Raw genomic sequence first — 16041 nt, 5'->3', positions numbered from 1 at the left:
TCTGGCCTCCATCCAGTCCTACGGAGGTGACCGCTCACCTGAAACAGAGTCTGCCTGTGTGCGTTTGGGTGTTGTGTGTGCGCACACCGAGTCAAATGGAAGCAAGCATACTCTGCAACGATACATTACGTACGGTCAAAATATGTGTAATATCATGGTAAAGAGCACTAAGCTTTTTCCTCTTCAAATGCCTATCTCTAACTGGGGAGAAAATGGGGAAGCAGCATGCAGAAGAGAGGAACAAGACGTAAATGTGTAAAAACGCATTAAAAAAAAGCTAGTTCTTTCCTACTGGTGACCTGGCTCTAAGTCCAGGGAAGGAAATCTGAGGATAGCCAGTGTCACGGGAAATGCTCTGCCACCCCTTGCCTCGGTGCTCTTTCCCAGAAAGTGGAACTTCACGACTGGGCAGTACTTGGCAAGGCCACTAGATATGATTCCATCAATTCAGTCTTCGCCTTGGCTTCGGATCAGATCCTTCCAGCCCCTACCAGCTCAATAGATAGAAACAGCATGGGACCTCATTTTTTGGAAGCTAGTTCTGAACGATGAGCCCAAGCACCAGCTTTCAAAGCCAACTGGCAAGAATAGAATACGTGGGCAAGATGGATCTATTTGAGAACCTTGTTTAACAAAAAGAAAATACCAGCTTTGAAGTAATCTGTCACCTTTACTGGAAAATATGCAACTACAAATGCACTTTAATAACAGTTAGAACTCACTCTGCAAAATGAAGCAAGTTGCTTATTTTCTCTTCCAGCCTAAAGCACACAATACTGTGCATGTCAATTAACGGTCTACTTGAATACTGCATTGCACGAATGCTACATAATAGTATGGTCTTTAAAATCCTCAGGGGGTGAGAAGGGATGGGGGGGATGGAGGGAAAAGAGAATAAAAGGCAGCCCAAAATTGTGGGATTTTGTCCTCAAAGTCTACATGGACTGTTCTCAGATGACATGGTATAAGAAGAAAAAAAATATTGACTCTGAATTTGAATTAGGAAAAAGCAGCAAGCAGGTGAAGATGAACTGCACTGAAAGAAGGAATTTATTCCTGTTTACTACTACAGAGTTTCAAGATGGAAAATAACAGCACATTTTCCTACAACCAATACTGGGAAATTCTGGACCTTAAAATCTGCAGTAATGCATCCGTATTAACAAGAATCGTTTGTTAAAATAACTTTCTCCTGCTTGGGAGTAAGAGAGGGTTTTTTCTTTCTTTTTTTAAAGCAAAAAGCATTACAGATTAATGACTAGAAGACAAAAAACAGGTATTGATGAAAATAAATTTTAAATTGAATCACCTGTTCATCTCTAGATTATATTAATTCTGTATGTCCACCATAGTTTTTCCCAATCTTTACTATGATCTGGCATTTATTATAAAGAGGTAAAGAAAAACAGGAAAAGCCAAAAAAAAAGGTTGAAGGGGACAATAGAGATGGGTTCGCTCTATCTACAGCACATCAAAGTTGCAGCACTACCCGTAACGCTGGTTTATATGAGGGCATCCCTGTACATGGGCAAAAGTGACCAACAAAATTATCATTCAAATGCAGACACATCCCACTTCCCTACAGCACTCTTAAATATGATGCTCCCGCCCCCGTTCGGCAAAGAAATTCTAGATGCTTCTTCCCAAATGGAAATAAGTGTCCTTCTTTAACTGAAACGTGCTTTTCTAAAGCTTGTGTGCTAAGGCACTAAAAATTTTTGCCACTTTTGATACTTCTGGGCAACTAACTCAAGACCCTCCCCCCCCCCCGCCACGATGGATGCAGCCTTCCTGAGAGGTGGAGGGGCTCCCAGCCAGCGTGGAAGAGGGGCCACAAAATCTGAGGTTGCACCCACACAGCTTAATAATGGGTTCAATGCTATAAAACCCCGTCTTTAATGCAAGATGTCCCTCATTTGCTTGTCTGTGCAGTTGCAATTTCTGCAACGTTCATTAGAGTTACTGAGGGTACACCTGCGGCTTTCTGCTGCGAGAAGTGCCGAAGGCACCACTGAGATAATTCAGGTATTTGTAGCCACTTGGCTTCTCATTTAAAAGGACCCTGCCAGCTGAAAATTGAAGGTCTGCGAGTACGTTCAGTGCAGCAAAAATTAAAAAGCCCACCCAAAAGGCTGAGCCACCTGGCTAGAGAAGTGGAGGGGGAAAGGAGGGAGGGAAGCTTTCGGTAAATATCAATAAAAGTTAACCTACTCCCAAGGCAAACTTTCCAAGAGGCTGTCAGTAAACACCTTGTTGGGACACTATAGGTTCTTTGGCATAAACTGACCCTCTATTTGGGCAGCTGCTAAGCCGGCTGAATGGCCACACAGTATTTGAAGACTATCTCTGTTCTTCTACCCCCAAGCGAAGGACCGGTTTGTCACGGTTTGGGTTAGCTGACCCCTCTTCTCCTCCACCCCCACAAAGACTTCAGCTTCTAGTTAAGAACTGTCTAGGAGGTATTTTCACCCAGTGGAAGCTCCAGTTACCACCACAGCTTCTCAGCCTCCGAAAGCAGCAATCTCACAACAAATGCTGTCATGGGCACTGGTTTATTCTGATTTATGTCCCCGTCGTGCAGCGCTCTCCTTCCTTTCCAGGATAGTCAGCACCTGTCCGGCTGTCGAGGGGAAAGCGCTGCCAGAGGGGCTCTGCCTCCCAGCAAGTACCTCTCCAAGGCAAAAATTAACCTGCTGACAAATGCCACGGACACCGGAGAACTCCAGGAAGAATAATACCAGGGAATTTGCGGAACATCGGTGGGAGGGAGAAAAGGGAGGATTAAGCCAGGAGGAGCGAACTGAGGTGCTTTGATGTCGGAGGAGAGTAGGTGAGGCAGGAGGAAGAGCTCTCCCTCTGCCCCTGCCCCCAAAATAAACAGCGGCTTCGGGCTCTCTGGAGGAGGAAGCAGTAACCTAATAAAAATTAAAGCAGCTGGGTTCTGTAGTAATTGACCTAAAACCCGTGGACAGCGTAAAATGATTTGGGGGGGGAGAGGGGGAATCTAAATAATCTTTAATCCCTCTATAGTGAGCCTGCAACCTCCAGGACCCCACAGAGAAAGAGAGTTGCTCTTCATCTTCATTAGCTTTTGGTGTTAAAATCCTGGGAGGTTTGTTCCTCCAGTTACTTGTAACGTATGTGGCTCCACAGGCTCCCAGGCAGGGTGCAAGGACAGGCCACCCACCTTCAGAGCTCCAGCTAAAGAGGAAGGTCTTAATGTAAAACCAAGCCTGGGAGAAAACTTAAATTGTATTCCTACCCGGGAATTATCAATGAAGTTAAATGCAAAGAGAAGGGCTGGCCACTACATCAGGGCCTGTGTGCTTTGCTGAGGACAGGATTTCCATTTGCAGCAATTTCCAAAATTTAATTTAAATTGTAAGAGGTAATGGCTAAGTACTACGTAACTTCCATTACTAAAATATCCAAGTGAGATAATATCCCCGCGTTTTACACACACCCTGACTTTCCACTTCAGGTAAATCTGCAGTTTGAGGGTTTCAGGTCTGGATTTTAATAGGTTTTGTAGAAACAGTTATGAAGAAAACTTTGGAAATTATAACAAGTATTTTTTTGCCAGAAGTAATAATTTTGTATTTTTTGTATTTATTGTTTTAAAGGTATCACCAACTCGGTATTTAGGAAAGCCTGCCCACAGCAGAAAACAAACAGGATCCCATTCTGCCTTCTTTCCCCTCTTACGGAAAAGTTTTGAGTTACATCAATCTAGGCTTTTTTTTTTTTTTTTTTCCCCCCAGTTCTTTTCTGATGTATTCATGACGAGAGCCAGCTATAGATGAGAAGGCTGCTGATCTTCTGCTTGCAGCTGGACAGAAAGTGAAAGAAACTGGATTTAATCTCTGGTTCTGCCATTTATTGTTCATAACGTAAACAACCGGCGTCAGAAGGTTGATTCTAGTTTGAAGCAGCTCGGTCTAAGGAGCCTACCTTTAGAGATCCATAACCATCGTCTCAGTTTGCTTCCCTGTAAAAACAGGAATATCCTCATAATAAAAGAGCATCATAATAAAAGATTATCCTTAAGGATAATCACGTCTGTCTGTCAGCTATCTACTCAAGAATATGCGAAAGCAAGAGAAGCCTATAAATAATGAAATGGACTAGACAGTGAGCTCTCTCTAGCATGAATTAAACAACTAATTTAAAAGATTATTTACAATTTCTTTTTATTTTAGCAACTCTCAATGCCGGGCACTAAAAGGAACCAAACTGCATTTTGAGAAGACAATTTTTAATTTCCTTTTGCCTTTAACAATAAAAATATCTATTCGTTCATAAAAGAAGTATACGCTAACTAGGCTAGCTAATGGGATTTTTGTTTACTTCGTTGGAAGAAGGAGACTGTCACCATTCTAACTACATGTGTCCTTCATGCTTCAACGTTAAATTTTCACAAATCCTCACCAGCAGTAAGGCAACTCTAACAGAACCAGTTTGTGGTTCAGTAAAGCGAGGCTGAAATCTAAATCTTTAGTTCACTACCAGAAACCACTGCAAAAACCGCAGTCTCCACTGGAAAAGGTGCGGGCCATTGAAATAAGTCAACAACAAAATTCAGCTCACAAGTTTTATCACTGATTCAACAGGGAAACAAAGAAGCAATTGTCAGAAGTGGTTACCTCTGGGAACGTCAAGTCAGGACTTAAAGAAGTAGCCCCCTATTCAAAGACTCTTAGCAAAGTGCTCTTTCTGGAGCCGGTGGAATTTTGACCACCTGCAGCCAGGCTCTGGTTCTCAGCACAGATATTTAAGGCTTCTGCCGCTACTTAAAGCGTTCTTACTGTATAGGAGACTCCCACTGAACGTACGCTACTGATACACGCTCTGCACATTCCTTCTGAAGCCAACTGCTCCTGAAGTTGTATCGTTATTTCACACGTGCATGCCATCAGTAAGACTAGACAATTACACAGCAGGTATTTTTCCTATATGCATGTATGCGTATATATGTATATACAGAATTGTATATATACACACGCTGAGTATACACTCTGTATATACACACACACACGTGTATAAATCCAACTCCCAAATTCTAATCCCAAAGGCTTGAAACTTTTGGTCTTTAGTGAATACTGACACTTTGTCTCCATTTACGTTAGTACTTTGGTCATGTGAAATTTTATTTACGGATGGGTTAATAAGGAAACATTGCACTCGCTTTCAGCATGAAGACAGAGTATTAAAGAAAATTAAACTGTTTATCTTTTTGAGGTATACATTAGAAGCAGAAAGGAAACAACCTTTGAGTAAAGAGGATCAAATTAGCAAGACTGGGAATTGCTTCTGCACATGTAATTTTTCAGATGTCCTTGATGACGACTCATAATATATAAATTTAAAGACAAAAACCTGGCCAGTCAGTAACCTTCCTATTCAGTGACTGCAGGACTTGGCAGTAAATGTCACTGCTAAAAAATATTTCACTACATTAACTTACTGGCAACCACATTTGCTGAATAAGTTCATAAACAGCCACGGGAAAAAAGACAACCAGAAATAAAGTTGCTAATGATTCACTCTTTTCTAACATGCATAATCCTCAGCTTACAGAACAAATAGATACAGTTAGGAACAAAGATATCCTTTACCAAGACAGTTCACTTCTCTATTCCCCTTATCAAGGTCAAACTATAATCCAGAAACGGGTTAAGAGCAATGTATCAAAGACAAGGAGAACATGAAGAAGAAGTGAAAGAAAAGAATCGTTCTCAGGGAAAAGACTGGAGCAAAAGCCTTGAAAAAGCAACCAGTTTGCCATGTAGTAGTTTAGACTAGATTTAGATCATTCCTAGAAAAAAAACACTGATGACTTCTAAAACTAAAAAAAAAATAAAAATAAAAATAAAAATCATTATTTATGCATATTTATCAGCTTATACTTGGCTCCACCGTAATTACCTCCCGGTACCGAAATGCACAGGACCAAAACAAAAGGCCACAGAACCTGAGACAAGGGCTGTTTTCCCGGCACGCTTACAGAGGGCTGGCGGCGTCAGTCCCACGCCACAGGAACGTGTCACAGGCTCTACAAGGCTTAACTGAGGGGTTGAGGACTGTCACTCTCCCCTCCCTTTCCCCCCCCCCCCCCTTTGAAAACTTCACGGCAGTCTGTGGGAGAGCCTGGCTTCTGTGTTCAAGTTGCTGAGGTAGGAAGCAGAGGGAAAAAGACCCCAAAAAATGATAGGGACTGTTACCATTTTAACCAAAGAAACATATGAAAGAAATAGAAGTGGATGGACTCAGCTTGCAGGCTGCCTCTTTTATTTCACGTCATCTCCGAGCTTATGGATTTTCAAATCATTATTTCGCCTGCTCTTGGAATACACAACACATTTTGCAAAAAGCCTGTGCGGAAAGCAGCCTAAGGAGAATAACGGTTTTGTATCAAAATAGAATCAAAATAGGACCCTTCAATCTGCCTTGTTTGGTTTCTGTGTGAAAATGCAGTTGAAACAAATTTCTGCATACTTTGTTTAATACAACTGGAACCGAACAGATGCTCTAATACATATACATACTCCTGATGAAATTAGCTAAACAACTATCTGTTTTAAAACAGAAATAACTGCAGTGTTAAGAAAATACTGCCGTGACTGCAAGTTACAGTGTGAGGCTCGCCTGTTATTTCCACAGATGGGATCTTCACCGAGTCCTTATGGGGAAAAGGAGGAGGGGAGGCTTCCTCAGAGAGGAAATGGAAGTTTTTTTCAAAACTGAAAATTCAACATTTTGAATAAAATATGTTTAATGTTTTTGTTTTTATGTAAACAGAACTTAGGAAGTGATCTGACAGCCTTAAGAAATTACCATTTGAAAGAAAAAAAGGTCTACACGCTCCATCTTTGATCTAGGAGACAGATTTATCACAGGACAGGATGACTGAAGTTTATTCATTAGCTGATAACCTCCACATGCAACCTAAGCCTTTAATCTGCAATAAAACAGCAAACAAGGATGGGGCTCCGAGGAAAGGAAACCAAGTCAGCTTGGGCGAGCAGGGACACGGCAGTGCGAGGGCAGGGGACAGACAGGGGGGACAAAACCCCACAAGGAGAGCCCCGTCCAGCTGCTTGGGTTCCTCCATGGGAGCTCTGAAAGGAATAGCTTCCACTTTAGAAGTTTTTAAAAAAAATCAAAAGCTACGTACTCGACGGGGTCCCGTCATTTGTTTCACGGTGCTATTGCCACCATCTGCACTTACACAATCTGTGAGCCACTACCACAATCCAGGAGAACCTTCAAAGCTGGAAATTCAGTATAAAAATAAAAGGAGAAAAGCAAATAAACAGAAACTTCTCATTAAAATCAAAGCAAACCCACAAATTCTCTACTATTAGAATCACAAGTTAAAGGCATTACGGTCGACAGTCTGCCTTTTGGTAAAACTTTTTCAAGAATTAAACCTTGCAATTATGGAAAAGGTCGTGACTATGGCACATTTAAATATTTCCAAAAATCCTCTTGAGGAAGAGGGAGGAAAAAAATCCATATTAGCACAGGCTAATGCCCGGCCATGAACCACAAAATGAGCCCACAAAATTCTCGGAGAGACACCAATTCCTAATTTCTTTTGAATGAGAATTTAAAAAAAAAAAAAAAGGAAAGTTACCAGCTGGTAACAGTTTCAGTCCCGCTTTAAACAAAGGAAACAAGTGCTCGAGGACACAATGAAAGAAGTGAGGCTATCTAAGGCAACTCTGAAGGGAGATAAGGTGGTCAGCATCGACTCCTCCGTCTGACCTCTCCAGCTCTTACAGCAGCAGTTGCATTGGACTCTCTTTGTAAAATGCTTTTGAGATCTCTAGGTAAGTGATCATTAAGAAAGCTGTGTATCTCACAGCAGAGTGATACATGCATTTCTGTACCTCCTTCAAACCCAGAAACAAAGATGTTAAGCAACATGCCCAAGGTCACGCAAAGCTAAGGGCAGGAACAAGCCACGGAGCCCCCAACTCTCGCAGCCCTTCAGAAAGAATCCCTCACAGCCGGGCACGGACTAATAAATAAAAATATCTCTGTATTTGACAAAGTCTGACCTAGGAGAAGGAAGCAGTTTCAAGACAAGTGGCAAGAAACAAAACACAGCTGCAGCAGAAAGCCCTACCAGGGAACGGCACCAAGAATAACTAGCACCACCTTGGAGGTATATTTGCCGGACTGCCCGCTGCGGTGCCACATTTGCAGAGCTACACTTAAAGACAAGGTGAATGCAGCCACACAGGCTCTGAAAAAAAAAAAAAAAGAAGGAATTTGTAAAAAAAAAACAAAAACAAAAAAAACCCAAACAAACCAAAAAAACCCCAAACCTGAAAACACGCTGGTGTGTGCAACTTGCCATGCACAGAAAACCAAAACACTACCAACTGCAATTTCTAGGACATTGTGCACTACCGAGACGTGAATACCAGCTGCCTTCGCAGTGAATCATCATGTTAAAAAAAAAAAAAAAAAAAAGTTGTCTTTTTTTTTTCAGTCCATTAAATTTTTTTCAAGAAGCTGCAAAATTAAACTATTCTGCATCATAAACAAAAATAAACCCAGTAAACAGATCTCCTTTTAACTTCAGTAGGCCCCATCAGAACTTATATTATTCTGGTGTTTTCTGCTTTGTTTTAATTGTGTCTGGGGTTTTCTCCAAAATGTGTTAAAATAAGTGAAAATTAACCTCTACTGATTGCTCACCAGCTCTTGCTATACTACAGCAAACAGAAAGTGCTCTTCTAGTTCTAAAATCTGCTTTTGAAATTTAAGACACAGAAAGAAGAGAAAGAAAATAAAATGATCAGAGCATTTTTTACCTGATGATGCAAAAAAAAAAAAAAAAAAAATCATGATTCTGTATACTGCAAACATGTAAATAAATACTAAAGCTTTTCCTCATTTAGACTGCATTTGGAATACCCTAAGCCATTAGTTAAAATGACAGAATACAGCTACCTGAAGCCTATGTAAAGAATCTCTCTTTAACAGGCTTTTAAAGATTGCAAGCCAGAGCATCTAAAAAGCACATCCCTGAATAATTTAAGGCTCCTGGCATCTACAATGAAAGAGCTGGAGGTAAAAAAAAAAAAAAAAAAAAAAAACACACAGAGGTAAGAGAAAGAATAAAGGTCATGAAAGATCAGTGACAAAAATCACTACTAAAAAAGTATTTTTCCTGTCTTAAAGTTTAATCAGACATGGAGGAGCAGGGATTTTACAGCCAGCCCTTCCCATTTACTGTCAACAGCTGTGGTCTAACATTAACATTTACCCCTTGGCAGTGTTAAGTTAAGGCTGTGATGGTCAGGGAAACAATACTGGAAGAAAATGAAAGACAAGGAAGGAAAACGACCAAGAAGGTGAAGCACAGCACAAACCCACATTAGCAGAAATTCAATATCAAATAAAAAGCAAAAAGCTAGAGTTTATCATGAATTTTAAACGAGTAACCTACATTTTAGGGCAAAAGAAGAAAGAGGAAGAAAAAAACCCGAACTCTGGAATAACAGTCCAATGTAAATACATATTATTAAAACAAAACAAAACACGATTATGCTATCAAGACACCAAGCAATCTGGTCTGGTGCAGGGTAATCCCCATTTATAACCAATTGTACCAAGGTCGAATTACAAATCAGTGTATTGTTGACAAGACCAAGTTTTCTCTGCCAACTACATCCTTTTAAACATCAGCAAATCCTACCTACTTCCTCTTGTGTCTGTCATAGAAACCATCCAAACAATGGGAGCAAGCAATCTTCACCTCAACAGCTATTGACTTCGAGCAAACCGAGCACTCTATTCATTTTTACTCCTGGATGGGAAAGTCCTCGCTGTTCTACAGTATCTCAAAGCCTCGCCACTGATTACAACCAGTTCAGGATCTGGCTCCTCCTCAGTATATGAAAATGGACTCGAAACAATAGGAAACCTTATCTGAGGAAGTTAACACAGGTCACCCTTCTCCACACGTGAATACTGACTTTGTAAGGACAGAAAAACAGCTTCACTAAGTCTTACAAATTAGGTAAGAATTTGGGAAAAAAAAGTATCACACACAGAATGTTGATTTTTTAAAAAACAAACAAACAAAAAAACCCCCAAGCATTCACCTCTTTGGAAAAATGGATTTTGCATTTTTGCTTTACACAACTTGTCACGTAATTGCTAAAAGAAGAGTCATTAGGAAGTCACTTGGATATAGAGCAAACAGGTCAGCTGAAGGCTAGAAGCAGATTCAGAATGGGGCAAGACCAACCTGCCTAGCACAGAGCTTCCAAGTAAATGCCTGTGAAAGTGATTCCTCCTTCTTTTTGTGGAATTTTTGTTTCTTGTAAGAACGGAATGGAAATGAAAGAGTAAAAAAATTACACTATTTGATATGTAATTGTGATATTTTTCCAGTTTAATTGCATGCCCCCAAAAAAAAAAAATTCTTTCCAATACACATTTTTCACTCTTAGAACTCAAAAAGTTCAGTCATTGCAGAAAGCAGGTTATGAGAAACCAAACCGCGATTTTTCAAATTTCATCCGAACAGGCTAGTTGTTATCCACTCTTTATTCCGCTCACTCGAGCTGAACTACAAAAAAGCTTCCCTGTCGATAGGTATTCAAAGTTAAAAAAATTTAACAGAAAGTTAACACAAGATGGACAAGACGGGGGCTTTGGACGCTGTGACAAAATAGAAAAGGTTTGGAAGTGCAGACATTTCTAAGATTATTATCGTAGGACGGATGTCTTTGCGGAAGACATAATGGAATAACAAAAGAAAATTCAACTTTCAACAGGTAAAGTGAAGTTTAAAGCATTAAAGGGAAGCCTGACATGCTGGATCCTGAGCTCGTAGAAATACGCGGAATTGCAGTAACGTCAATAATATCGCATGAAGTTATGCTAGTTGTTGATCTCACTCATAGTATCTAAAGCCCACACCTAACTATAAATATATATATATATAATGTTTGCTTTTTGAAAACTGATTGAAGTTTAATAGCAACTCATAATTGAAATATTCATGGTCCCAAGCTAGCTTTGAAGTTAAATCCCTAAGTGGATAAAGTGGACTGTATATCTAATCTAAACTAAATGTTTCCCTTAGTTACTAATACCACTGCAGTTTTACTTGTTAAAATCATCATTACAGAAAAGAAACACAAAACCCACGGCACTTTAAGGGGCATTTAGTCCCACACAGCACTAGGAAACAGCACATGATCTTGGCAGGATCGGTTCCTCTGCCACCTTCCACGTCTTTGCTTCAAGAGTTGACTGATTTGATGATTTGGAGGCAAGACACAGCCTTCCAGCCCCGCTGCTGTTACCCAAGTTTCTCACCGCCCCTTTCAGCCTTACAGATTCCCACTCGAGACCACAAATCTGCTTTACGCTTCTTTCCTTTGCCATTTTTGACTCAATTAAGGGCATTAAACGCTGAACCTATGAAAGTTTGCCCATCCTCTCCCACCTTTAAAAAAAAAAAAAAAAAAATCAGATTTTTTTTAAAAAAAAACAAAGCACCAAGTGCTCCTGCCAGTAACAGGGTGAGTACTGTACAGACTTATAGATTATATATAGTAAGTCATTATAATAGAGTTTGAAGGCAGGTTTGGATCCTAGAGAAAACAGCCACAATTGTGCTACTTCTGCAGCAGTAATTTCCCCACGGCTTTGGTTATGTTGATCTCCGCTCCCGTTTCACAGAGCCCACAGCTACATACGTTATATCCAAGTGTATGTCTGAAACTCCATAACCTTTGCCAGAGTAACTCTCCAGGAAGCTCTCCTGACCTTTACTTAAGATAAAGAAACCAACTGAAATGAAGAAATAAATGTTCCTTTGATAATACTGTGTAAGCTGTGGCTAAGGAGCTTTGAAATACAACAGCATTAATAAAATAGCCATATTAGGAGAATTTCTTTATCACCAAAAGCAGTGACCAGCTTCAATGGAGCTTTTCATTCACAGCTCACAAATTATTTTCCAAGAATCATTGACTTGTTGTGTAACGATAATTGTGGGTTAATAGAAGCCCTAAGTGAACTTTGTACTCTTACACAAAGGACGTATGCATACATGACTATATTTGGATGCAGCGCCATATGTAGGATAACATATCTGATTTTCAACTTATAGAATAGCTTTGGTTTTCATAGCATAATTTAATGTAAAAAAAAAAAAAACTCTTTGAAGCCAGAAGTGAAAAAAAAAAAACCACCAAACTGTTACAAAGGGCAACTTTAAAAGTTTAAAAGTGACCATGATTGTTGGTTGGAATACATACAGGAACTTCTAAAGTAAAACAAAATAAATTGTTGCTGTGCAGTTATACATCCAGGGAACAAGAAAATATTTTTTTTTTTCCTTTTTTACCCAGAAAATGCTATTATGAATACTCTTAATAAATTCTTAACACAGTTTCTAAATAACTGGAAAAAATCCTCTAAAAGATTTATAAGAAAACTGAACAAGTCTGAATTTGTTTTTTGCATTAAAGATATTTTAATGCAATTCTTTCTAATCTCTCTAATTTTAATCCTAACATTTCAGTACACGAATGCTGTATTTAACAGCTATTTGGTTTAGTGAACTGCAGTAATTCACTCTGATAGGATAAATTACTTAAGTTATTTAGCAAAACGGAAAAGCTACCATGCGCTCTGCTGCGATGAGCAGACACTGTTGAGAAGAGACCTCTGATGATGGAGAGAAGCCTCGCCATGAAGAAAAAAGATGCATAAAGACGCTCCAAGAACTCTGTGACTTCAGTCAAATAACATTTCTCGTGCCATTTCTACACTACGCCCTTGCAACCACCCAGAACAGCAGGTACAGCGAAGGGGAGCCAGCGTTTAACAGAACAGTAGGGCTTCAGCAGGTAAAGGCAAGATTTGAGGGGTACAGCCTTAAAAAAAGTAAGTTTGGGCACATGTTAAGTAAAGTAGCAAGCAATGCAAAGCATCCCGCTTAACATAACTCCCGCGATTCAAAGGGAAATTTTGTCTGAGCAACAAAATGCCATATGCTAAGATGACTTAAAAAAGCTTCAGCAAGTGGCTGCATTTGATTTATTACGCAGAGAATTTTATTTATTTACACACAAAAGGGACCGAGCAGCCCCATTTCTGCTCAGCAGAGCTGGCCCCTCCATCCCACACCATCTGATCCGCACCGGCTCAACACGCTCCTCTCCCCACTCCATGGACACAGAAACTCCCGCCACCTCCACAATCTGGGTTCTTCCTTCCTTCCTTCCTTCCTTCCCTGGGGCTGGGGACGGACGGACGTGGGAATTACAGGAGAGGACCCCCCCTGCTAAAGGTGACACCTTCAGCCCCAACAACTTCTTCTGGCTGCAGGCCAAAAGGCCACTGGCTTTATCTACTCATGGAGCCGATGCCACCGACCGGCGAAAGGAGCTGTCACATGACCGCGGATGACACAATAAATAACAAATATGAAGAGCCAAATATAAATATACAAACACGTAATTTTGAAGAAAGTGATGATTCATACTATACTTACAACTTTCAGCCTGATAGTCTGGCACAAACTGCTCGTCATTGTCAGGTACCTGAGCTGAAGAAAGGAAAAAAAAAAAACAAAAAACAAAAAACAGACAAACAAAAAAGAAATAAGAACAAGAAAAGAATTAAAAGAAGCCATTAAAGCATAAATAAAAACTCTTGTGCTTAAGTTGAAGCACAGCCAAGATTAAAACTAGGAATTTCTATTATGGTTTTTTTTTTTTCTCATTGTTAGGTGTGAAAGTCAGGCAAGAGCATCATTTTAATATCAGCTAAACCCTGGGGTGAAGCTGTGGGGTGCGCTGAGAGCCCAGAGCAGCCCCAGCACGGAGCGGTGGGGACGGGAGGACAGGGAGGCTGGCACTGCCACTGGCCCTGCCTCGCTCCCTGCAGCAGGGTCTGCACCTACCCTGCCCCTGGTCGGACCCAGCAGCGCTCATTTTCCATCTATCTGCCGGGAAAGTCAGCAATAAACCCAAATCCTAGCGTAAAACGCTTAGGCATCTTTAACCCCAAACTACCACACCTTCGGCTTAACTTTAAAAGCGATTCCAATTCTTCGTGGCTGTCAGCCAACACGGTAGGGTTTTTTTTTTTAGTTATTGTTTTAAATACTCAAAAAGAACTGTTTTACCAGACCACGGAATTCCTGGTGCAATGACAACATTTCAGACAACAACAACAAAAAAAAGAATATTTACTCAAAGCAAGCATCATTATTAACATCCATTCACCCTGCGGAAGATCATCTTCGCTTTTAGGAAACTTTCATCACAAACCTGAGCTATGAAATACCATCGTTTCACGGTCTGCTGATACATAAGTTTGCCTCTGTGGTACCACAGTTCCTTTTCATCGTATATCTAAGACATCTCTCCTACTGTGTTGTAAACTCATTTAGACCGTTTCAGCCACTGAACGTCTGTTATAGGTGAATACAATCGAATAACTGCAGAACGTGATGCTGAGAAGCGGCATCCTCGGAGAACGACCGGTCCTGGGTACCTCCCGAGAGAGATCCAGCTCATCCTCCCTGAACTTCGGCAGCTGCTCCTCAACATACACTAACTGGAATCCTCCCAGCAAAGCTGCTCGGAATTATCTGTCCGAAAATATTTCCATTTACATGGTCCTTGTCTAAACACAAGCAAGTAATTCATATGATCTTAATTAAAAGTTAACATCTGCCGTGATCTGGTTTCCCAACAAGACTGGAGAGGTAAATACTGGCTATATAATCTTGCATCGGAACAGCAACCATCACACCATTAAATACATTAAATGATAAAAACATAACTTTAACGCCATTCAGAACACTTTCTAAGTTTAGGAAGCAGACGCTCCCCTTTCTATATGTGCAAGTGCTACTAGTTTTAATAGCATTTATTTTAATTTAAAATACGTACTTAATTATAATTACTCACAATTACTTTGAATGTGCACTACAGTTCTCTTCATGGACCAGTTCTCCACTCCTTAACTCAGGAAATATTTCTAATGACTTAACTGAGAGGTTTTTTTCCAAGTTCAGAATCAGGCTCATCATACTGAAAAATTATTTGCTCTCGGTTTTAAAATAAATGTTTAAAGTCCTATTGTCTTAATTGCGGCAAATACACCTTAAGAATTAATGATCTTGGGAAATCTGCACGGATTTGAATAGAAGTGTGAGCAAGACAAATACACGAAGTGTAATTAGTCTGAAAAAAGCATAGCTACTGTTGCTTTGCTATTCTTTTTTTTTTTTTAATAACCTATTCTTTCAGAAGAAACCAGTACCTCTCAGGACGTTAGCTCCTCAAAGTTTGAAGCTGTATAAAACACGTATTTTACCAAGCCAAATATTCCCAGTATTTTTGATGCATTACGTTTCTCTTTCCCCCAGAGAAACCACAGGACTTTTACCAGAAATTAACTTGGGGACAGTATCAGCCCAAATACTAACACTCTGCAAATTTTGACATTTCATTTAATTCACTGCATGTCAATGTTAGGCGTTTTCCTTACAAAAATGCCAAATATTTGACTGTCACAGAAGAATCCAATTATGAACTGAAGGTATCCTACTTAAAAATCAATTCCTAAGGATTTCTTACATTTCCACTTGTTTTCCAAGGGCTTGTGCGTACATTCGGAGTTAAAGTAATTGTATCAAGTACTTTCTTGTTTACAGGAGACACATCCCACACATTTTTTCTTAAGCCAGCTATCATTTTCAAATGCAGCGAGGAGGCTAGTATGACTTCAATTTTTTATACACATACACGCATTTTTTACATATATATATATATGTGTGTACGTATGTGTTAATTTGTGAATCCAGGATATCTGAAAAAGGCTAAAAGAAAACAACCCCCCTCCTGTTGAAATGGGGAGGCTACATTTAACGACTGCAGAACTGGGACAGCAATCTTATATAACTTTCTAGAGCAGACTCCGTGCACCAGAATGCTTTACCGACACTTTATTCTGGTTTTATCAGTTTAACTTGACTTACTCCAGAAC

General features: G+C 40.0%; 1 protein-coding gene across 7 annotated transcripts in view; it reads right to left on the bottom strand.

Annotated features, from left to right (window-relative positions):
* Nucleotides 1-16041, bottom strand: part of ETV1 (ETS variant transcription factor 1) — a 66113-nt gene that overhangs the window by 39604 nt on the left and 10468 nt on the right. For 5 of the 7 annotated variants that reach the window (XM_074150131.1, XM_074150128.1, XM_074150129.1 and 2 more), the window contains one exon: nucleotides 13535-13588. The exons of the other annotated variants lie outside the window; for them this stretch is intronic. In XM_074150131.1, the coding sequence (XP_074006232.1) occupies nucleotides 13535-13588 (54 nt within the window). The remainder of the gene's footprint in view (nucleotides 1-13534; nucleotides 13589-16041) is intronic. 7 annotated transcript variants of the gene reach the window in all.

This window comes from Numenius arquata, chromosome 7 (genome assembly GCF_964106895.1).
Source record: "Numenius arquata chromosome 7, bNumArq3.hap1.1, whole genome shotgun sequence".
Classification (NCBI taxonomy): domain Eukaryota; kingdom Metazoa; phylum Chordata; class Aves; order Charadriiformes; family Scolopacidae; genus Numenius; species Numenius arquata.
The sequence above is the reverse complement of the archived record's forward strand: the minus strand, read 5'-3'. Positions and strand labels throughout refer to the sequence as shown.